At 40.0% G+C, this 24,287-nt stretch overlaps 1 protein-coding gene across 1 annotated transcript in view; it reads left to right on the forward strand.

Annotated features, from left to right (window-relative positions):
- Positions 1 to 24,287, forward strand: part of LOC137021273 (mitochondrial tRNA methylthiotransferase CDK5RAP1-like) — an 86,457-nt gene that overhangs the window by 23,149 nt on the left and 39,021 nt on the right. Inside the window, exons 6-7 of the mRNA XM_067387551.1 lie at positions 4,265 to 4,385; positions 4,766 to 4,999. Coding sequence (XP_067243652.1) covers positions 4,265 to 4,385; positions 4,766 to 4,999 — 355 coding nt within the window. The remainder of the gene's footprint in view (positions 1 to 4,264; positions 4,386 to 4,765; positions 5,000 to 24,287) is intronic.

The following is a 24,287-nucleotide window of genomic DNA, read 5'->3' on the forward strand; positions in this document are numbered from 1 at the left end:
TGGCGTCCTCCTGAACGAATTTACGAATCATGGATTTAAGCGTGCGATTAAGCCCGTCCGTCTGTGGGTGAAAGATGCTGGTACGAATCGATTTAATGCCCAATAATTCGTACAATTCGCGTAACGTGCGTGACATAAACGCTGTGCATTGATCAGTGAGGATTTCTTTTGGAATCCCCACTCGGGAGATTAAACGAAACAGTGCATCCGCAACACTTTTAGCGGAAATGTTGCGGAGAGCCACTGCCTCGCGTTGCATAATCAACAATGACCAATGCAAAGCGATGTCCCCTTGCTGATCGTTCCAATGGCCCGATGAGGTCCATACCAATTCTTTCAAAGGGGACATGCATTAATGAGAGTGGGCGCGATGGCGTTTTTGGTGTGGCCGGTGGGTTTATCAACTGACATTCACGACAAGACGCGCACCACCTGCGTACATTCTCGTGAATGCCCGGCCAGAAAAATCGGGTCATGAGACGATTTAGTGTCGCCGCCTGTCCTAAATGCCCCGCCATCGGATTAGAATGAGCTGCGTGGAAAAGCATTTCCCTGCGGCTCTTTGGAACTAACAACTGGGTTGTATCCTCTTTTATCTGAGTGTCTTTGGTCACTCGGTACAACCAATCTTTTATAATCGCGAAATAAGCAAGCGGACGTCCAGGCTGGAGAGGCTGACCATCAATCACGCAGACCTTTTCAAACGCATGTTTTAGCGTCTCATCCTGAGACTGCTCCAGGGGAAAATCATTGCGCTCTGGAAGAATTAGTCTTCCGGCTTCACTCTGTTCCCCTGCAGCAGCACTCCCCGGTCCCTGATCAGTCTCTCCTACCTGCACTCGCGCTTGCTTACCCCGCGTTCTTTTTCCCCAAGAGGCATCTGAGCATAAACATCGCAAAAATTGACTGAACGCAGGCCAATTTGTTCCCAAAATTATTGGATGCCGGAGGTGCGGGTTAACTGCAACCTCAACATATGCTTTTGTCCCCTGAATTTAATCATGACAGGCATTACAGGATGTTTCACCACATCCCTGTGCACACACCGAACCCCAACCATGCGGCCTGTATCCAATGCCCCAGATGAAATCAGTCTTTGATGGACAGAGGTTTGGTTACAGCCCGAGTCCACCAAGGTCTGATAGGTACCCCCTTGATACTCAAAAAAAAAAGACAAAAGAGAGGGAGAGAGAGAGACAGCTGGAAGGGGTTCGCTGACCCCTTGACACGCCACCATGTGGTCCTCCACCAACTGGATGGCTGAGTCTAGCGACGTGGGGAGGTGGCACTGGACCCACTCGGCCATCTTCTTTGGGAGCCGAGTGATGAACTGCTCCAGCACCACGCGATCGATCACCAGATCCACGTCGCCTCCCTCAGCCAGCAACCATTTGCGGCACGAGACCGGAGCTGTTGGGCCATCACGAAGGGTCGGCCGGACTCACCCAGGTCGAGGGAACGGAAGCGTTGATGGTGTTGTTCCGGGGTCCGGCCAACCCGCTGGATGATGGCCCGCCGTAGGTCGTCGTAGACCAGGAGATTCTGGACTGGCAGCTGCTGTGCCGCCACCTTCGATTCTCCCGAGAGGAGCGGGACCAACCTCATAGACCACTGGTCCCACGGTCATTTACTCGCTTCGGCTGACCTCTCAAAGAGCTTGAGAAAAACTTCTGGATCGTCCAGTGGGCCCATCTTATTCAGGGGCAGGTGGACAGGCACAGCTGGCAGCCTGCTGGGCTCCCGAGGAACCTCCCGATCAATCCAGCTCTGGAACGCCTCGCGGTCCTCCTGCTGGGTCTGGAGGATGGCTTGGAAGCACAGAGGGACGCGATGACGTCCGCAAATGGTGTGGAGGACGATGACTGCATGGCGGCGTACTCCCGTCTTCCTTCACGGGTTTCGGCACCAGTGTAGCACAGTTAAAGTTTGTGTGTGGGAAAGAAGAGGTCTGGGTCGGCGAACAACTGCTGACTGAGCTTTTATTGAGAACAAAGTTCAACAGAAAGACTGTGCAGCGCACAACAACAGCAACATAAATAATCCACAAAGGGCTTCACTCCAGATTCGGTAGACACAATCCACAAGGGCTTCACTCCAAGTAACTCGCTGTGCCTCAGTCAGCAGTTCCCCTCTCTCTCACACACTCCTGCTTCTCACGGCGTCTTATCCTGTCTCCGCGCCAATCACTAGAACAAGAAACAGGTGGGTGTTCGTGATTTGTATTTAACCCACTCACTTACCAAGCGTCTCCTGCTATTCTCTCCAGTTGCAGACCTCGCTGAACCACGCCCCCCTCGTCACAGTTATGTAATTCACAAACTAGTTAGCAACTTACAGTTAAGACGATGCTTTGACTCTCGTGAAGACACCGCTTGACTGCTTTCCGCTGCCTGAACGAGACCTCTTTACTGAAGTGAAAGGGTTGGCTGGTGCCAGTACAATGGAATGGGCTCTGCTGGACAAACTATGTAATCACACCATTTACAACCATTTTATCTGCGTTATATGTGCTGTAAAAATAAATGATCATATCGGTGGCATATCGGCGCCACATATGCCGATGCAGATATATCGGCGACAGGCCCATATCGGCCGATTAAAATCGGCAAAATGATATATTGGTCAGGCTCTAGAATCCATGATACCTGTAACAGAGACGAACTCCGTGATTCCCTCCTCTGACCATTGGAAGGTACTGACACACACACACATACACTACACTTCCCATCAGCCCGTACCTTGGACTAATCATCACATTCAGCTGAAGCTCATCACTCTGACTATTTAAGACTCTCTTACACACCACATCATTGCGAAGTCTTGTATTTCCCTGTTATACATTTCTGAGTGTTCATTCTGTCTGTCTGACTGTCTGCCTGTTGCTGATCCTGTTTGCCACCTGATTACGATACTCTGCCGCCTTCCTCTGACCTGTGCTTTGTTTCCAGACCTGTGAGTGATTTCTGACTGCCCTTTTCTACTGCCTGTATACTGACCACGATTCTGCCTGTCCCCTGTTATACCTGTTTGCCCCTGTTTGAGCTTGCCTGTTATACTACGCTATTCTCTAATAAAAGCATGTAAATGGATCCCAGCCTGAGTTTCATCTGACAATAGAAGCTGGTCCCGTTTGAAGTTCCAGTCTTGTCTGACAACTAAATATGCTGGAGATTGTTTCTGGATGAGAGCAGAGGATTTTTCTTGAAACCCTCCCGAACAATTTGTGGGGATATAGGTGCTGTTTGATAATTTAGGCTTTCTGAGACTCAACTAATCTCTGCTTTTCTCCAGCTGTGATCCTTGGAGAGTGTTTGGCCACTCAAACTGTCCTCCTCACTGCGCATTAGGATGATTCAGACACACATCCTCTTCCAGGCAGATTTGTAACATCTTTAGTTGATTGGAACTTCTTAATTATTGCCCTAATAGTGGAAATGGGGATTTTCAATGCTTTAGCTATTTTTTTTTTACAGCCACTTTCTATTTTGTGAAGCTCAGCAATCTTTTGCTGCACATTAGAACTATATCCTTCGGTTTTACTCATTGTGATGAATGATTAAGGAAATTTGGCCTTTGTGTTTCCTCATGTTTATACTCCTGTGGAACAGGAAGTCATGGCTGGACAATTTCATGTTCATGATCACCCTGGTGAATATACCAGAATATACCAGAATATATTCTCTTGAGACTCCCCTGCTTCAGAGCGATCAGGGTTAATGATAAGCTAAAGCCTGCTGGCAAGTTGACATGATTGGTTACAAGGTAGTTTGTGATGTCACAAACACCAGCAATTTCAAACCGCGGCTTTGAGGCTGTCTTTAGATCACTGCAGTTTTAGAGAGAAAATACTCGGCAATGGTGTGAATTTGCACATGGTTTGTCTTAAGGCATACTAAAAACACCACATAGACATATAAACAGCCTTAAAAAATTGATTTTCACTTTACTTTATTATTTCAAATGTTCTCAAAAAAAAAAAAAAAGAGCATGTGGGTGTTAGATTAATTCAATGTCTAACAAAATTGTGCACTAATATATATTCTCATGTATTATTAATGAAATATGACCCCCAGAACAGACAGAGCATACTGGATGTGTCATTACTTTATTTCATAGTTTCTGTGAAACAGTTTTGTTTTAGAACTTTAATTTTAAAATTCCTTGTATGTGGATTTACTGCATTCTCACATCAGACATTTAAATAAATAGCAAATACAAATCACATACAGCAACGAAAATCTGACATATTGTGTTGGTTTTGCAGGTCCATCATGCGTGGCTGTGATAACATGTGTAGTTACTGTATAGTGCCTTTCACTCGTGGCAGAGAGAGGAGCAGACCCCTGTCTTTCATCATGGAGGAGGTCCGCATGCTTTCAAATCAGGTACAATGGTAGAAGTTTGCAATATTTATGTAATAAACCTACAATAAAAGTCCATTATTTTTTTCAAATCTTTGATGGTGAGGTAATGTGTGATTTTTGTGTGTGTGTTTGTTTGTGGGCGCGCGTTTTTAAAATTTTTATTACGCTGGTATTACAACATAAATATGAGGACATTTCATGAGTCCTCATATTTAAAATAGCTTTAAAAACATACTAAACAATGTTTTATTAAAAATGCAGAATGTTTTCTGTGATGGGTAGGTTTTGGGGTAGGGGTAGTATGGGGGATAGAATGTACAGTTTGTAAGTATAAAAACCATTCTGCCTATTGAATGTCCTCACTTTGATAGCTAAACAAACCTGTGTGTTTTTGTTTGTAGGGGGTGAAGGAGGTCACCCTCCTGGGACAGAATGTGAACAGCTATAGGGACCTGTCTGAAGAGCAATTCATCTGTTCTGAGGGCAACACTCAGCTCAGCCGAGGATTCAAGACAGTGTATCGCAGAAAACAGGGAGGCCTCCGCTTTGCAGACCTTCTGGACAGAGTGTCCCTCATCAATCCAGAAATGAGGATACGCTTCACCTCACCACATCCTAAGGACTTCCCTGATGAGGTAGGTACCATGAATTTACATTAGAGTCAGAAATACAATCTGCTTTTTTGTAATTATTTTTGAAAATTCTACCTACATGTGATTTTTTTTTTTTTTTTTTTTTTTTTTAACACTGTCAGGTCCTCATAAAGATGTGTAGGAATCAACCCAAATAATTAATCAAAAATGTAATTAAAGTACACTGAATAAGAACCGGATTAACCGTAAATGATTCAGAATCAATATTTTAATACTTTATCAATTATTCGTCCACCAAAAATTGAGCTTAAAGTATTTTACTAATTCCGGACAAAATATTATCCCATGGTCACTGAAATAATATTTTGTTATGATTATTAATTATGAATATGAGCAAAGACTTTATTGAGCTAAATCTACTAAACACAAACTAATCTAATGAAAAACATACACACACACATTTGATTATTTTATTTGGAATGACAAATACTGACAAATACAAACAACACAGCATCCAAATATTCACAAAGAGCCTATTATGTTTCACCTGACAATACAGACAATGCAAAAAGTCGCAACCACATTAATAAGTAGACTATGGATAAAGATGACATCGTCTTCTCCAGACATGCAGACTGCCTATAATTGCTGACACAGAACAATATCTGGCTGTTTGCTTAGAGGTCTTTTTACTCAGTCCAGCAATCTGCAAGCCTCTGACACATGATCTGTGCACATATCCCAAGCTACCAAAAAAAAGAATAATTAGTTTGGTCCTGTAACCACACACTGCCAAAGCATTGGTTAATGCCTGATACTTCAACATTTTCTCAGAAAAACACAAGTCCATGTAAAGATTAAAACAGCAGCCCACTTCCAGAATCAAAATGTTCTTAGAAAATTCATCGATGACTACGATGTCTGGAGTGTTTGGGTATTCTCTGAGAACACTTCTAAGAGAGTTTATATTATTATCATTCAGGTTTAAAAACCAACTAGTTTTAACAGTTTTGTTTGTATGTATTGCACTTTGTCCAGATACTTTGCGCAGTTCTTAAGCCGTTATGTTTACGATGCGATCATGACGCACAATGTAAAGTCCTTTAAACACGGGGAATCAGTTCTGTATGTGCGCTGTAGATTCCATTATCTTATCGCTGTGTAGTACAGAATGGTTCATGGTGTTTTGGGAACCACAAAGAGAGTTGTCAGCCGAGCTTTAATAACAAATTTTAGGATATCTTACATTTACATTTAGTCATTTAGCAGACGCTTTTATCCAAAGCGACTTACAAATGAGAGTAGTAGAATCAATCAAATCAACATGAGAACAACAGTATGTAAGTGCTGAGTGAAGTCACAGTTATGTCAGTAAAGTGCTCATAGCGAATTTTTTTTTTTTTAATATAAATACACAGATAGGAGAAGAATATTAGTCAAGGTAAGTGCTACTACTACTGGGTCAAGTGCTGACGAAAAAGATACGTCTTTAGCATTTTTTTGAAAATGGCTAGAGACTCAGCTGCTCGGATAGAGCGTGGTAGGTCATTCCACCAGCCAGGAACAGTCCCGGAGAAGGTCCGTGAGAGTGATTTTGTGCCCCTATGTGATGGCACCACAAGGCGCCGTTCACTTGCAGAACGCAGGTTTCTGGAGGGCGTGTAAGTCTGAAGTAGTGAGTTAAGGTATAGTGGTGCAGAGCCAGCGGTTGTTCTGTAGGCAAACATCAGAGCCTTGAATTGGATGCGAGCAGCTACTGGCAGCCAGTGCAGACTGACGAAGAGAGGAGTGACGTGCGCTCTCTTCGGTTCGTTGAAGACCAGTCTTGCTGCAGCATTCTGGATCAGTTGCAGAGGCTTGATAGTGCATGCTGGATGGCCAGCCAAGAGAGCATTACAGTAGTCCAGTCTGGATAGAACAAGAGCTTGGACAAGAATTTGTGTGGAATGTTCCGATAGGAAGGGTCTAATCTTCCTGATGTTGTACAAGGCAAATCTGCAGGACCGGGTCGTTGCTGCAACATGATCTGTGAAGGTTAGACAATCATCCATCACCACTCCAAGGTTTCTGGCTGTCCTGGAAGGAGTGATGGTTGAAGACCCAAGTTGAACTGAAAGGTTGTGATGAAGTGTTGGGTTTGCACCGATCACAAGCAGTTCAAGGTTTAGTTGGAGGTGGTGGTCCTTCATCCAGGCAGAAATGGCTTTCAGGCAGGCTGTGATGTGACCAGCAATTGTCGGATCATCTGGTTGGAATGAGAGGTAGAGTTGTGTGTCATCAGCATAACAGTGATAGGAGAAACCATGATCCTGAATGACCGATCCTAGTGATGACGTGTAGATGGAGAAGAGAAGTGGACCAAGCACAGAGCCCTGAGGTACCCCAGTAGCAAGATGATGTGACTTGGACACCTCACCTCTCCAAGATACCCTGAAGGACCTACCTGAGAGGTAAGACTCGAACCACTGGAGCGCGGTTCCCGTGATGCCCTTCGACATGAGTGTAGACAGGAGGATCTGGTGGTTCACTGTGTCAAAGGCAGCAGACAGATCCAGCAAGATGAGTACTGATGATTTTGAAGATGCTCGTGCCAGTCTCAGGGTTTCAGTGACTGAGAGCAGGGCAGTCTCAGTAGAGTGGCCACTCTTGAAACCAGACTGGTGGTTGTCAAGGAGGTTGTTCTGTGTGAGATAAGTAGACAGTTGGTTGAATACAGCTCTCTCAAGTGTCTTAGCAATGAAAGGAAGAAGGGATACTGGTCTGTAGTTTTCTAAAAGTGCTGGATTCAGAGTGGGTTTCGTAAGCAGTGGGGTAATCCTAGCCTGCTTAAAAGCTGTGGGAAATGTTCCAGTGTGAAGGGAGGAATTGATAATGTGAGTGAGTGCAGGTAGAATTGAGGAGGAGATGGCCTGAAGAAGATGAGTGGGGATAGGGTCTAGCGGACAGGTAGTGGGGTGATTGGAAAGAATGAGTTTGGAAACATCTGCCTCAGAAAGCATGGAGAAGGAGGGGAGAATTTGTGTGTTTTCAATTAAGATGTTCTTGTCAGTGTGTGGTGTGGAGAATTGGCCGCTGATGGTTGTTATTTTATGTGTGAAGAAAGTGGCAAAGTCATCAGCTGTAAGAACTGATGTGGGAGGGAGGGGAGGAGGGCAAAGAAGAGAAGAGAAGGTTTTGAAAAGTGTTCGGGAGTCATTTGAGTTGTTAATTTTAGTGTGATTAGTAGGAGGTTTTAGCTTTGGAGACATTAGTAGAGAAAGAAGAAAGGAGTGACTGATATAAGCTAAGGTCAGTAGGATTTTTAGATTTGCGCCACTTCCTCTCTGCAGCCCTGAGTCTAGACCGATGCTTACGGATAACATCAGAGAGCCAGGGGGCAGAGGGGGTGGCGCGGGCTGGTCTGGTTAAAAGGGGGCAGAAATCATCTAAGCAAGATGATAGAGTGGTGCAGAGAGTGTCAGTAGCAGTGTTAGTGTCCATTGATGAGAATTGGTTAGCGGGAGGAAGTGTGGATGAGACCGAAGAGGATAGATGAGATGGTGAGAGGGAGCGTAGGTTTCGCCGAAAAGTGACGTGGTGGGGTGTGTGATGAGTTGGGGGTCAGGTTGAGTGTGAAAGTAATGAGAAAGTGGTCTGAGGTGTGTAGTGGAGTAACCAGTGTATTGTCGGTGGAGCCACAGCATGTGTAGATGAGGTCCAATTGGTTACCTGATTTGTGGATAGCTGAGGTAGCCACTCACTTGAGATCAAATGAGGCAAGCAGCGTGTGGAAGTCAGCAGCCTGAGGTTTGTCTAGATGGATGTTGAAATCACCAAGTACTAGCAGAGGAGTGCCATCCTCAGGGAAGGATGAGAGTAACACATCCAACTCCTCCAAGAAGTTACCTAGCTGACCTGGGGGACGATAAACAACTACAACATGAATTTTAGTAGGGTAGGTGATGGTAATTGTATGTGATTCAAATGAGCCATTTTCAGAGAGAGATGGTAAAGGATTGAACTTCCATTCATTGGACATAAGCAAACCAGTACCACCACCCCTCCCAATGTGGCGTGAGGTGTGAGAGAAAGTGAAATTAGAGGAGAGGGCTGCTGGTGTGGCAGTGTCCTCTGGTTTGATCCATGTCTCAGTCAGAGCCATGAGATGGAGATCTGAATAAGTAGCAATAGCTGTGATGAAGTCTGCTTTGTTGACAGCAGACTGACAATTCCAGAGCCCAATCGAAATAGAAAACAATGTACTAGGTGACATTGGTAAAGAACGCAGGTTGTTATGGTTGCGCTGCTTACAGCGTGTAGTACGCAATTTACGAGTCTTAGTAATAGTGGGAATTTGGAAGCACATATCTAAAACAAGTCAAAAGACAGACAAGAACACACTGTATAAAGAGGAAAGAAAGAATGAAAAAAAGAAAAGAGCAATACTCAAGTGTCTTGTCGGTGTCGTTGCTCGGTGGAGTCGCACAGGTAGAGTCGCTGGTCTTTACACTCTTCGGTCTTCACACGAGGAGGGCTTCACATGAGGGCTGCCGCGTCTGCTGCCGCGGTACACTATGCACTTATACCAGCTTATTACAACGTTAGTTCAGCAGGCCACGCCTTACTGACTCAGAGCAAGCAAGAACAAACGCGATTTGCCACGTGACCTCAGTAAACAAGCAGTAAAGCAACTATACAGCACTAAAATCAACTAGAAACGACAGCAAAACACTTGCAGTATGCAGATCCTCTTGTAGCTTCAACGATTCTCTCTAATGAATGCTAAATAACAACTGTTTATATACTAAGCTGGCTTTGGCCATGCCTTACTGACTCAGAGCAAGCGAGAACAAACGCGATTTGCCACGTGACCTCAGTAAACAAGCAGTAAAGCAACTATACAGCACTAAAATCAACTAGAAACGACAGCAAAACACTTACAGTATGCAGATCCTCTTGTAGCTTCAACGATTCTCTCTAATGAATGCTAATCTTCATTAACTGCTGAATTTTGTAACGCAGAGTGTGAGACTGTATGATCCGCGCTCTGCAGGCATGCAAGTTCATTAACTGCTGAATTTTGTAACGCAGAGTGTGAGACTGTAAGATCTGCACTCTGCAGGCATGCAAGTTTTCCTTGAAGGCGCAGGTTAACCCAGTAATCGCACTGTTGTGCTTGAAAGTATTGGAGGATTTCATACCTGCACGTCTGGCTGTTCAACCTCTCGCTGGTTTCATTGTGATGTATAGACGCCTCGACATACACATTTGGATCCATAATCTGCCCCTGACTGATATTCACCTGCTCCCCACCAGTATGTGCCCAGTTCAGCTGTATATTGTTATTGCTGCACAAATCATTCAGATCGGGCCAGTCCGAACGTACTCCGAATCCCGTGGCTCTAGTATCCAGTTTTCCACTAGGTTTCTTCCGGAAACTGAGGAAGCTTGGTTCTCCGTCTGCAGCATAGGGGACCTTGCGTTTGCTCAGATCCAGCAGCAGTGAGCACCAGGCAACTTTGCGAACTGTAGGGTCATCGTTATTCAACATATGCAGTAGATGCTTTACTCTAGTCGCTGTATAAATCCATTCAATGTTCAGTCCCCCTTCTGATTTATTCATAAAAAGAATACTTCTTGTTATGTGTGTGTTAAGACTTAACCATTTTCTTACCAGCTGCACGGTCTTAGTTTTCAGCTCCATCAGATATTTTTTAGCAATGTGGACGTTTGCAAACAGATGATGAATCTTGGAAAGAGCTATGTCTCGAATGGCCTGGAGTTTCATAAAGGTCGGTAGGGGACACTGGTCTACCAAGTCTAGTCTGCTGGAGTATTCTTTGCAGATATCGCTCACTTTCTCGTGCCATTCTCCTGCAACATTAAACATATGTCCTAAATAATTGTATGATTCATGTATTGAATAAACTCTGATTGTGCTTCCAGCGATTGTGAATAATGGATGCTGATTGTATTTGGCCTTATACCATCTATTACCCCCGCTGCGTCGATCATAGAACACTGCACATTTATTATTCTTAACCTTGAGTCCAGACCATTGCAGAAAGCGGTTGGTGCATGACAGCATGTTGGTAATGACGTTCTCCTCTCTTGATACTATGAGGACATCATCGGCAAAAGCCTGAACTGGGTTTGGAGATGTAATGCCAGGCGGGGCAAGAAGACATAGCCATTTCAGCCAGTGGTGTAAGGCCAGTATGAAGTTCACAGCACTCCAGGGACACCCTGTCTTAATCCCAACTTCAAGTTTAACCGGTTTCGTTAGTTGATGTCCACAAATCACTTGTAAAAATGAATTGTCATATACATTCTTGATTATATGTATATACTGTTCCGGCAGTTTTAATTCCTCAAGGGAATGAAGCATTACGCTATGTGGTAAAGAGCCAAAGGTGTCTCGAAAATCGAGAAATACCGCATAGAAACGGGAGGATTCATGTTTAAAATCATCGATGGCAGTCTTCAAACAGAATACGTGCTCATTCATTCCCTGCCTCTCTATGTATGCTTTTTGATTTGTTGACAATGTTCCTGATTCCACCAGCCAGGGTAAAATTCGGCATAAAATACACTTCATAAATACCTTGTATATAGTGGGTAGCAATGATATATCTCTTCAAGTGGAGGGATCTTCTGGAATGTTATTCTTTTTAGGGATCCTATATATAAAAGCCCCCTTCCAGGAGTCAGGAACTTTCCGGTTAATTAAACAGACATAAAAAATCTGAGTTAATGTCATTATTGAAAATTGTTTTGTTGCCTTGAGCACTTCATAAGTCACACCACATGCTTTGTTATTCGGGAGACTACAGAGCACGCTTGAGATTTCCTCTGCGGTGAAGTCCGAAGTAACCGGTGCATCTTTCGGGTCCTCCAAGTCGAGAACATCTCACCACGGAGGACTGCCCATCTGTTGGTGTAACTGTGCTGGTTGGCATTTCGCAGCATAATACTCACAAACTTTATTCTCATCATTTATCGCAGGAGGAGGATCTAGGTAAGTGCTATTGTTTAGAATTATATCTATTGCCTTACTCCTATGGTGTACCCAAAGATAGGCTAGTTCGTTTTTGCTTATCACTCTGGGTTCTCTCAGACTGTTAGAATTTGTCGCTTTACTGAGCGCCGGCTGGATGGTTTCCCGTACGAAGCGCAGCTGCTGATTTATCCATTCAGTGAGCGTCTCTGAGTCGGGCCTCGGTGAGAGCACTTTACAGAGGGGGAACACACACACACACATTCATTCAGTTATAGGGAAATGGTGAGATTATTATCTGGAGGTGAATGGATTCCCCAATTGTTTATTTGACCGTAATCTGAGAGAATTAATACACTAGCAATTCAACAATAGTTTCATTTGCTTAATATAATTGCACCAGCTCAGCAAAATTAGTAAGCGTGTATTCCCTTTGTGACGAAGTTGAAGGAAGCGGTGTTGCTCAGTCAAGAGTTCTGAAGGACGACGTCCATGGGGAAATAGTAGGCTTTGCAGAAAATGGAGTCTTCGTCGAATTGTCGCGGGGTTTGCGCATTGCTGCGTGGGTGTCTCTCTGCATCTCAAGAAGTTGCTGGAATCAAGTCAAGTCAAATTTATTTATATAGCGCTTTTTACAATTGATAATTGTTTCAAAGCAGCTTTACATATTTGAAGCACAGAAAAAAGAGAAGTGGTTAAAAATGAGCTGTACAAGCAAGCGTGGTAATATGTAACATATACAAGATGGTGCTACATTAAGCCAATGTCGGCTGACTCCCAGGGGTGAAAAAAAACGCCTAGGAGAAAAACCCAGCGTGCTAACACTGGGAAAAAAGTCCTAGGAGGGAAAAAACCCCTTGGAAGATATATATAATATATGTAAATGGATATGGAGATCAAAATCTGAATTATACATTTTTATTATAGAGATATAGAGAAACAAAGGAACTTTAGGTGAGTCCTCGTCTGCGAAGTTCAACGAAGGTTCTTGCAGGGGTTTGAGTGAGTCTTGAAGTGGTTTGGCTTGTAGGCCGGATGATGGTCGGTCCACCGACTCAGCCAAGGCCAAGACGAAGTACAAGCAAGGACAAAAGGGAAAGCAAAAGCCATTTCACGATGCGCAGTATTGAGTTTTGAACGGTTTGTTGGTTCCGATTGTTATAGCCAATCAGGTCCTGTTTTGGGAGGGGTCCAATGCCCAGTTCTCCTGTCCTGGTATGCAATTAGCATAATGTCCTTACAGTCCTTTTGTTCTCAAACTTCGGGATTTTGGTCAGAACTTTGAGAAGATAATTTTGCTTGTTCAAATTTTTTTTTTTACTCATCTTTCATAAATCAATTTTGCATCAAAATACTGTAAACCATTCATCCATCACAACCATATCAAACAGTACACACTTTCTGTAATTGAGGTAGATTTGCTTCAAATTTACCAATCAATATTTAAAACGCACAGAAAGAATTACATAGGTTCCATGAACAAAATAAAACATACTTAAAGGTGCTAAAGAGGATGTTTTGTTTTATACATTTTTGCAATATTACTTGAAACTGTCTTTACTAACTGATAAAAGACTATTTATTAGGTGAACTGAAAGGAATAATATTAATATACATCATCTGTGCACGAGGTAGGGCCTTAAAAACATCAGCCAATCGTTTACGCGATCATCGCATAAACGATTGGCCCTCTGGCTTGTCAATCACTGCCGTGACATTCCTTGTGAGAGACGTGCGTGGATTGGCCCTCTGGCTTGTCAGTCACTGCCATGACATTCCTTGTGAGAGACGAGCGCGGCTGCGCGCTCCTGTAACTTTCCACACTCCACAGGCGCCGCATGCAATGTTTTTGTCTGGAGACAGGAGTAACAACTGCAGATTATGAGTTACCTGCGGTGAGTCCGACATAATGAATCCATTAACACGATACAGCGAATGCTGGTGGTAAACACTCGTGTTCCAATACTAGTGCACAAGTTTTGGGAGGCGTTCCCTCGAAAGGAGGGGGGGGTTGTTCTTACGCATGCGCTCATTTCAAAAACTCAGTAACAGTCTTTGGTTTCTCAGTCGATGAAAAGATCCTCTTTATCACCTTTAATACATATGATAATGTCAGAGACTGCTTTTTGGTCATAAGTTGTCTCTGTTGTCTCTGAAACTTTGGAATGTCTTTTGGAATGCAATGCTGGGCAAAAGGGAATGTTTCCTGTGATGACCTGCTGTGACTTTCACCTCAAGATGTCACAAGTCCAAGTTTCCTGATAACAGTGGGAATTTACGCCTTGTATCTTGGGGTTTGTTGATCCATATGTTCCTTGATCTTTTGCTCTGTTACTACAATCAAATGCATTTGTAATTAAGCAGACATTGAGCCACAGACCAAAAAAACAAAAATGCAATAATGACTGATTTTATTACATTTAGTTTAAGTGGCAATCCATAGTGGATAATAATATAAGGTGACCAGATTTCTAAAATGGAAACCGGGGACATTTTCTATGTGAGTGGTCAAAAAAAAATTTTTGTTATCTATTAATTAAAAAACAGGGACAGTACATTTTTTATTTTATTTATTTATTTTTTTTATTGTGGGTTTCACATTTTACATTAATAAATATTATGATTTAATTTTATTATTAGTATTTTTGGTCTGGTTTTAATAATTCACCAAAATAACTAGCCAGTAGGCCTAACTACAAAAAACTATTGAACTATTTTGAAAAATCACATTACAAAATATAACGTGAGATAAATAATAAAGATAATAATAATAATAATAAAGATATAATATAGATAATAATAACAGTTGCAACATTTATTATTTTAATTTTCACAAGCTGTTTATACAGTACGAAATTAGAAGTTTTGTCCAATACCTCCTAGAGTTTTTTTTTTTTTTTTTTTGTACATTTTGAAAATTTTGTACATTTTAAGCATAAATGCATCAATCTTGTGCACTTTGGAAGCTCAAAATCAAGAGCTTCAACCCATGTACAGTGTGCACATTGAACAAAGAAACAACATTGACTTGTACCTGGACATTAAAGAGGGTTCCAACATCTTGTGATATAACGTCTACATCGTGTTTTAGGATGCCAAACAATTATAACAATAAAATAATAATATAATAATTTTAGGCCTATATAATTATTCATATAACAGTAATATCCATATAGGCTATTGTAACAAATGCAATATATATATATATATATATATATATATATATATATATATATAAATAATTAAAAAAATTAAATATATTTAATTAAAAATACAGTAAAAAAGCAGTAATATTGTGAAATATTATTACAATTTAAAATAACTGTGTATTATTTAAATATATTTGACAAAGTAATTTATTCCTGTGATGCAAAGCTGAATTTTCAGCATCGTTACTCCAGTCTTCAGTGTCACATGATGATCCTTCAGAAATCATTCTAATATGCTGATTTGCTGCTCAATAAACATTTATGATTATTTTCAATGTTGAAAACAGTTGTGTACTTTTTTTTTCAGGATTCCTTGATGAATAGAAAGTTCAAAAGAACAGCATTTATCTGAAATACAAAGCTTCTGTAGCATTATACACTACCATTCAAAAGTTTGGGGTCAGTAAGGATTTTTATTTTTATTTTTTTGAAAAGAAATTAAAGAAATGAATACTTTTATTCAGCAAGGATGCATTAAATTAATCAAAAGTGGCAGTAAAGACATTTATAATGTTACAAAAGATTAGATTTCAGATAAACACTGTTCTTTTGAACTTTCTATTCATCAAATAATCCTGAAAAAAAAATTGTACACAAATATTTTGTACAATTGTACACATTAAATGTTTCTTGAGCAGCAGATCAGCATATTAGAATGATTTCTGAAGGATCATGTGACACTGAAGACTGGAGTAATGATGCTGAAAATTCAGCATTGCCATCACAGGAATAAATTACTTTGTGAAATATATTCAAATAGAAAACAGTTATTTTAAATTGTAATAATATTTCATAATATTACCGTTTTTACTGTATTTTTAATTAAATAAATGTAGCCTTGGTGAGCAGACGAAACTTCTTTTAAAAACATTAAAAATCTTAGTGGTTCCTATATATATATACATTGAATGAATGTATATATATACAAACATTGAATGAATTTAGCTGACAAATGTGCTAAAGTTGTCATATTAGTTGTTATATCATAACAAAAAACCCTTCAACTGGACCGAAAGAGAGTCTCGAGGCCTGCCGCTGCGTTGAGTGAGTGACAGGAGGCGTGGCTCTGTTCAACTGCGGTGTGTGTGAACGCACTGCTGGTGTATATGGATACTGTAGAAAAGCGGTATTGAACTGTTTAACATTTTAATAGAGAGATATGTTTAGAAAAAATATATATTTTAACAGCACTATTAAGAAACCTCTATGCTGTATGCTGGCCAGACTTTTTTGCAATGTATTTGCGGATTATTTTGAACAAGATATAAAACGGGGACATTTCCGGGGACACCTCCAGTCGGGGACGGAGCACCAAAAACAGTGTTTTGAATGAATCGGTTGAGTCAAAGATTAAATGACCCATTCATAAACAACTGACTCATTCTTGAATGAATCAGCCATAGGAATGAATCGTTTAAATGAATGACTCACTTATTACGACAGTTACTTGACGCCACCTACTGGTGGTTTAGTTTAATTTTCTAATTGTTTAATAATTTTCCCCCCAACATTTCTTACAATCCCATAAAATTTATTGCAGTTGTAATTTTTTTCATTTATTGTAAATTTGTAAATTATTTAATTTGATTGGTAACAGCCCTTAGTGTCTTATTCTAATTAAATTTATTGATCAAATTTAAGAATTTAAAATGAAAGATGAATCATACATTTTACATGAATCGTACAAGCGAAAAGGCTTAATGTCGAGCCTTGTATGTAGTCTTAATGGGCCGCGTTTCAGTCACCATTTCATATTGTCTGACAACAAAAACAGAAAAATATATAGATGAAACAATTTTACTGGGAATTTGGCTGTATTAAAATATATTATGTAAGCAAAAAGGGTAGAACCAGAGAAGCAAACAAATTTAAAGGGCAGAACTGGCACTTGGCAGAATGCGAATGCAACAATGACATGATGAATATTCGAATTGCCTTATGACGTCATCTATCGACATTTACTGACATATATATATATATATATATATATGTGGCATTAAAATTTTTTAAAATTGCATTAAAAAGGCATTAAAAAGAATTAAATTAGATTTGATAAAACCCTGTTTTGGGTGTGATAGCATCCCAGTCCACATCACATTTACACTGGTGTTTTTAGGAAGCCAAACAATTTTAATACAATAATAACAAATATTATTATTATTATCCCTGAGGTAGTAATATATTATTATTGTAATATTGTTGCACTGTAAAATAAATATAAAATATATAAATATATATATAGAATAATTAATAGAATATTATTAAAGGAATATTAATAATTATTTTACTCTACAGTGAACTATAGTAGTAAAAAATTGCAGAGACCTAGTTTCTGTGACAACAGGATTTTAAATGCTTCTCATTATAAATCTAGTGAAATGCTGTAATCATCTGTCCACAAAAATGTTGGAAATTAATGCACGTTAAAAAAAAAGAGTGTAACGTGCACTTTGTGTTCCCAAATGCATGCTAAACTCAAAGCACAAGCAGAAATGGAGTTCCCTGCATTCACTGTGAACTGAGTGGCTAAATAAGCACAGTTAGAGTAGCAAAATATGTGGGAGAGAAATGCTAGAGTGTGATTATATTGTATTGCAATAAGTAGCACTTCAATGTTAATACTATCTGAAAACTAGTGTGGTAGATTTTCCCCTACGCACCAGACTTAAGTTTACGTGGGTCATCTCCTAATCGACGCCCCTAAACGTCTCCTAATTGAAGCTTAAATAATTTATACTCTAGCACATCTCCTAATCGACGTCGGCTGAGTCGGTCAAGGTCTTGACCCTTTTGAACACTATCACTTGGGAATAAGGTCTCTAGTGTTAATAACCAAACAGATTTCAGACTATGCTGTAGAATATGCTTTAATCACGGCTGGAGGACCTCATATCAATCACAGAGAATCCCACCAGCAAAAAGAATACAACAGTTTATATAGGATAGGAGCATGGCAAAACATTCTACAGTATGATTGGTTCATCATATGTCAAACCCTTCTGTTACTATGTAAGGCAAGATTGGCCCAAATCATGTGTTTATTAGTTTGTTGCTTACTCAATATCATGGGGCTATTATATTTAGATAGTTGTCTAGCTGCCCATACTTTTGTTTATATTCAGATATTATTCAGACACACACTGACTTTGGCCCAAGGTATGGGGACCTTTAGGTTTCAAAAGCATATAAATGTTAATCCTGCAAGGAAAAGAAATGTTAGTCATGATTAATTAAAGGTGCTCTAATTCTTTTTTTGCAGAACTGCTTTATAGACAAAATGAACTATTTGAATAATTGATGATCTTTACAACTGAACTGAATCAACACTGAAATGACTTCAGCTGAACAACAGCCACAAAAAAGTTCAAATGTGCATACAGCTGTCCTGCAATCCCATAAATGCACCGATGGGAGTGGAAAGTTCTGTGGGTGATCTACTCACAAGAACACAGACTCAGCCAGCTATTTTTTTCTTTAAATTATTACCAACGCAATCTACCTGTCACTGACACTAACTAGGCTTTTCTTCCACAGACATAACGCACACTCTCTTCAGACTTCTGATTACTTGCACCTTGAGCTCATCACCACACTCATCAGCGCTGCTACAAAAGCTCCTCTCACTCCTCACTCAGTGTGTTGTCACCAATATGGATCTCAGAATGTTACCCTGCTTGATATCTGCTACTAAAGCAACTTACCTGTTTCCCTTCTATCTTGGATAAACTTACCTGCTCTCTATGATCTCCAGTCTCCATTCCTCTTCTCCAGTGATCTCCTTACCTGTACTCCTCATCTCCAGTGATCTCCTTACCTGTCCTCCTAGTCTCCATCAATCTCCTGCATTATCCTCTGAGTGTCCCTGTCATTAGTAGGGACTGTTACTGTAATCTCATCCTGTACATCCTCAAGTAAACTGTTATGTATCACACCAGCTATACTTGCCTGCCATGCTCCTGCACCATCATCTTTACAATTGTGTCACCATCATCATCATCATCATGTTGTTGTTGTCTCCTCCTGTGTCATCTGCCAATAAGTACTGCTTTGGCTTCAACTTAACCATCTTGTCTGTAACAGATGACCAGACCATCAACTATGAACCTGGCAGGCACAGCACAGCACAATCCGTTACATGAATTGGTTGACGGTCTTCTCAGAGCCCTCACTCCTCCTGACTCTGTTTCAGCATGTCCACTCACTACCCAATCACCTCTTCTGTGGCAGCCACTCACCAGCTTTACACTGCCGCATGGCAGAGGAATGCAGTGACTTCCTTCTTCACTGTTCATTAGCCCTAGACATGCAACTGCATCATTTCCCCACAGATTGCACTAAAATATTCTTTGTGCTTTCTTTACTAGCAGGGAGATCTTTACAGTGAGCTCAATCTAACCGCAAGATTGGCCTGTGACTTGTTTATTTGAGAGCTTTCATTAACCGCTTCAAGAAAGTTTCTGATCATTCAATAGGAGATTCCTGCATCATCGTGCGTCTCTACAAAATACGGCAAGCTATCAAATTTCATACCTTAGCTGCTGCCAGTAGTTGGAACATGCCAGCTCTTCTCACAACTTACTCAACTTACCCATACATGTAACTCATGTTAATTTCTCCTAAATCTCCTCAGCAGAGCACCAGTGATGACTGACTCAGAGACTCTTATGCTGCTTATACTGCGGTAATGGGGGACACACAAAATCTCCACGTGCCCCTTTCAGCCCCCAGTTATGTTAACGCTCAAAATATTTGTCATTCACCTTGTCATTCAACGTGATGCTTACTGAAAGGTGACAAAGTTTTTTGTTTATTTTAACTTCCTCGGGTCGGAGGTCACGCCGGCGATACCACCGCGGTTTTTTTCTTACAAGTGTGAAAGAGACTCAAAATACTCTGTCAATGTTGCACATACAATTAAGAGCTATACACCATTTTAATCTGTGGAATATCTTCTTTTATTTGTGTAAACTCAGAGTAAAAACAAAATGTTGTGCTTTTTGCAAAATAAAGAAAACTAACCTGATGCGTGATCTCTCATCTCCCACTGAACGAAGTCCAATCTGATAGTTCTCAGAAAATTAACTGTAACTTAGTGAATACTAATCACAAAAAAATTAGACTTATGTCTAATTTTTATTTTTATTTATTTTATTTATGTCTAAAAAACATTGAAATGTCAGGTTTTAAATCGTGTAAGTCAAATCGAAAACAAAAATTCTGTGTTTATGTAATCTGTATAAAAAGAGAGCCATGTCAGAAGTCCGTGATTCAGCTCATTATCCGCTAATACGGCCACACCCACGGAGGAAGCGCTATTCAGAGGCAAATTCTGAGGCAATACTTGTATGCATTGTCTCAATCGTGTATTTATTGTCTTGAAAAGTGTTTATGTGGATGTTAAAGCCATAGTTAGCGACCTCTAGGAGACACGCCGTTAATTCCTGGTTCCTGTTCTTCTTTAGATGAATTTGTGGACTAAATGTGCACAGAGAGCGCCCTCCAGCTGCAAGTAAGAATTAAAAACACAGTATCCAGCACTCATAGTGATGACAATAAATATTACTTCTAAGTATAGAAATTTGACATACATATATAAGAATCCATCAATATTTCTCCAAATGTGCATGCTTTTAAGCTAAAAGCCTATATGAAATGCCATAGAGGTAACATAATTGTTCAGACACTTTGCATCACAGAAATACATTATATTTTAAAGAATATAATAGAATACCATTATTTTAAAGTGTAGTAATATTTCACAGTTTTGCTGTTTATGATGAGCTGAGACATGATTACAGAGGGTTTTTTTCACAGCCTACCTGACTGAAACACCTCATTAATATGCAAGTCATTTCAGGTCATTATTATGTGATTCTTTTGTCTTCTCAGATGTAAATGGCCCATTATTTATGCAGATTCACGCCTCCTCGCATACTGTGTTTCTTGATAAAAAGTGTCTTACAAAATTTAAATGTCTATTGTTTTATATGAAGGAGTAGGCAGTATAATTCTGAAGCAAAAACTCTAGTCTACAACCCCCAATAACCAGAAGTCTTGTGAACACAGATTTAATATACTTTTTTTGGCCTTATTTCAGTGACTTAAGTTTTTTGTTTTTTTTTCAATAACCACGCATACACATTATTCCTTCAAAAACACAAACATGTACATACATGTTCCTCACATATTATGGTAGCCTAGTTTGTGTTGAATACAGTGTAATGACACTTGTGTCATTAATGTGTTTATGAACAAATGAAAAAAGCACAAATGTCAGGGCATGTCAAAACTTCTCCAGGCCCCAAATCAGCCTCAGACTCCAGAGGGTTAAGGCCAACAACAGAAAGACATGGGACAAAACCTCCAAATGTGATTGGTCACATGATGTAAATGAATGAATATTTGGACAAAAGGCTGGGACTGAAGGATTGCCACGATGACATCTTCCAGAAATATGCAGTGTTTCCCATACATTGACTAGACTGTGGCGGCCCGCCACATTCTAATTTGTCCCGCCACAGTCTCAAAATGAAACGGAAATTAGTTTTGTCGCGATATTTAAATTACCGTCTGATAATTGTGCTCTGTTATATGGCAAAAGTGGGAGACATAGAGCAAAATAAGTAGACTAGCACCCAATTAAGTTTTCGTGCACTATATTCAAAGTCATCTGAAGCCATTCCATAGCTTCATGTGAGGGTACAGAAGGATATAACTTACATCGATAAGTTCACGGTCAGAAACTCGTCTTCCCTCCGCTGCAGCTTTCAAACATTCAGCTCTCAAACAGCGCGTCGCGTTCGGTAACGACAGTCAGCACGGTAAGGTAAAACTATCCAATATGATATATTCCCATTATAATACTTGATATGTAGATAAAGAGCTGTGGATTTGCATAAAATGACTTCTTCTTGCTGGAGTTTATTGCTGTTTCTGAACGATTTCATCATACTGGCTACAGGGTGTCTGTTAGATCGCACAACACAAGGACTATGAATTGGCGTCACACGCACAATAACTGGAATTTTAAAAAAAGTGAGAATAAAAATATGATTAATAAACTGTTAAATGCAGATATACACAGGGATTCTCTTTGTGCCGTGAACGTTTCAATGCGCCGCTCAACTGCGCGCTCTGACTCCATATTGATTCAAGCACATCATTCTGCACCCGGAATGCGCATTAGCGTTTTTTTGCTGAAGTTTTGAAACGTTTCATATTATCATGGTTACTGAAAGATTATTAACAGCCTATTTTGTTCTGTCGTATCTATCATATTTTGTTGCCCCATTAAAAAGCTGCACAATACATTTAAAATAAGCGTCTTTTAATCTTACATTAATATAAATACATACAATAATGTACATATAAATCTAATATAAATCGTTTTTTCATTTCATAAGAATACAAATAGTAATTTTTAAACTTTTTATTAACATTTGGATTCATAAAATTACTGTGCAAAGTGTGCCAAGATTTAGGCTATACTTTTTGCTGCTGAATTATATACTCACCTAGTTTACTTATTTACTGGTCAGCTTGTGATTATATATTTTTATTCATTTGTTATTTTTCTCTATAATGAAATAGTGTGGTTAGTGCATTCTGGATTGTTTAACAAATCAGTGACCATTAGTTCCACAAATACAGATGTATAGATACAGACTCCCACTAATAAATTAATTCAACAAAGGTAACCTCTTTTGCTGCATATATTTTTAATGGTTTAAATGTGTACTCTACATGTTTGACCACTTATGAATTATCATTTAGCCTACTATATGTTGTGTACGTGACTAATGTGCCCTACCATCACCAATAAATAGGAACCGATGTCAGCCCACCACAGTCTCACAAAATCCTGTGGGAAACACTGATATGGCATCAAGCACTAAGAGAATGGACTATGGGACTTGTATAGCAATAGAGATGGCTTATCTGTGATTTTAGTCAAACAAATTCTACAACATCTGCAGAAGTGTGAGACTGACAGATTATAGCGTGAGAACAAAGCAGTGAAAGCAGAGGTTCAAACACTGGCTGTGCAACTGCAGAATGAAAAGGACAAAGCAAGACTGTTAAATGCAAATGCCAAGTTGCTGACTTTACTCTCTAAAAGACTGGAATCAAAATCGCACCTCAAGGAACTCAAAGATTTGACTTCAATTTCTTTTCCTGTAATTTAAAAAACAAAACAAAAAACAGAAGGTCTGAGGTTGAAATTGACTTTGAGGAGGAGGATGATGGCCAGAGACAAACTTGCATTGTGACAAAAGTTATAAAGAAGTATGTTCTATAATAGAACATACCAGCTAGCTACACCAAAGCAAGTAAACAAAATGGTAAAAAAAAAATTGCCAGATGTGTACAAGCAACCACAAAAGTTTTGGCAAGTTCTTCACCACTTAAAGAAAATCTCCAATTTGCATCCACTAGATGATGTAATGATTATTAATGTGAACTTAAGAGACTAGGGGCACTATTAGTGCATGGCCTAAATCGCAATGCGCAAGTGCACTTAGGGTGTGTCCAAATCCATTTTTACTAGTTTAACGACGGGAAAAAACCCTTTTAAACCAGTGCATGGTTTAAAAGGGTTGTCCCTGTTCTCTTAATGAGCAGTGGGTGTGTTTTGGGTGCAATAAGCTAATCAGAGTCTCATCTCCCATTCCCTTTAAAAGCCAGTTGCGTTCGCGCCATGGCAGATTCGCTATTTACATGGTGGAATTTGCAAGCGGAAAAACAGAACACTTCTCTAGCCAGGATACTGATCTGTTCTTATGCAAGGTTAAATCGTGCAAGCAGACCATCTATGGCACAAGCCGGATTCCACCAAAGCATTTTTATATTTATGCACATCATAATAATCTTTTACATTGTAATCTTTTTATTTTTAATATTTGGCATGTTTGTGTGCTGCTTCGCATCCCTGTGTGTGTAATAAGCAGAGTGTACGCGCTTTGTGCATCCGCCTATAGGCACATACTACTAATGAGCTCTTTAAATAACAAAAAAAATATTGCTCCATTGACTTTAGAACAGGTTTTAGTTGGTCAATGGTTTATATTTCAGTTGCCTCAAAATAGCAACGCGCCAACAATAGTGCCTGAACACACTTCATTTTCAGACCAGCAAACCCATGGGT

The sequence above is a fragment of the Chanodichthys erythropterus genome, chromosome 6 (genome assembly GCF_024489055.1).
Source record: "Chanodichthys erythropterus isolate Z2021 chromosome 6, ASM2448905v1, whole genome shotgun sequence".
NCBI classification, from domain to species: domain Eukaryota; kingdom Metazoa; phylum Chordata; class Actinopteri; order Cypriniformes; family Xenocyprididae; genus Chanodichthys; species Chanodichthys erythropterus.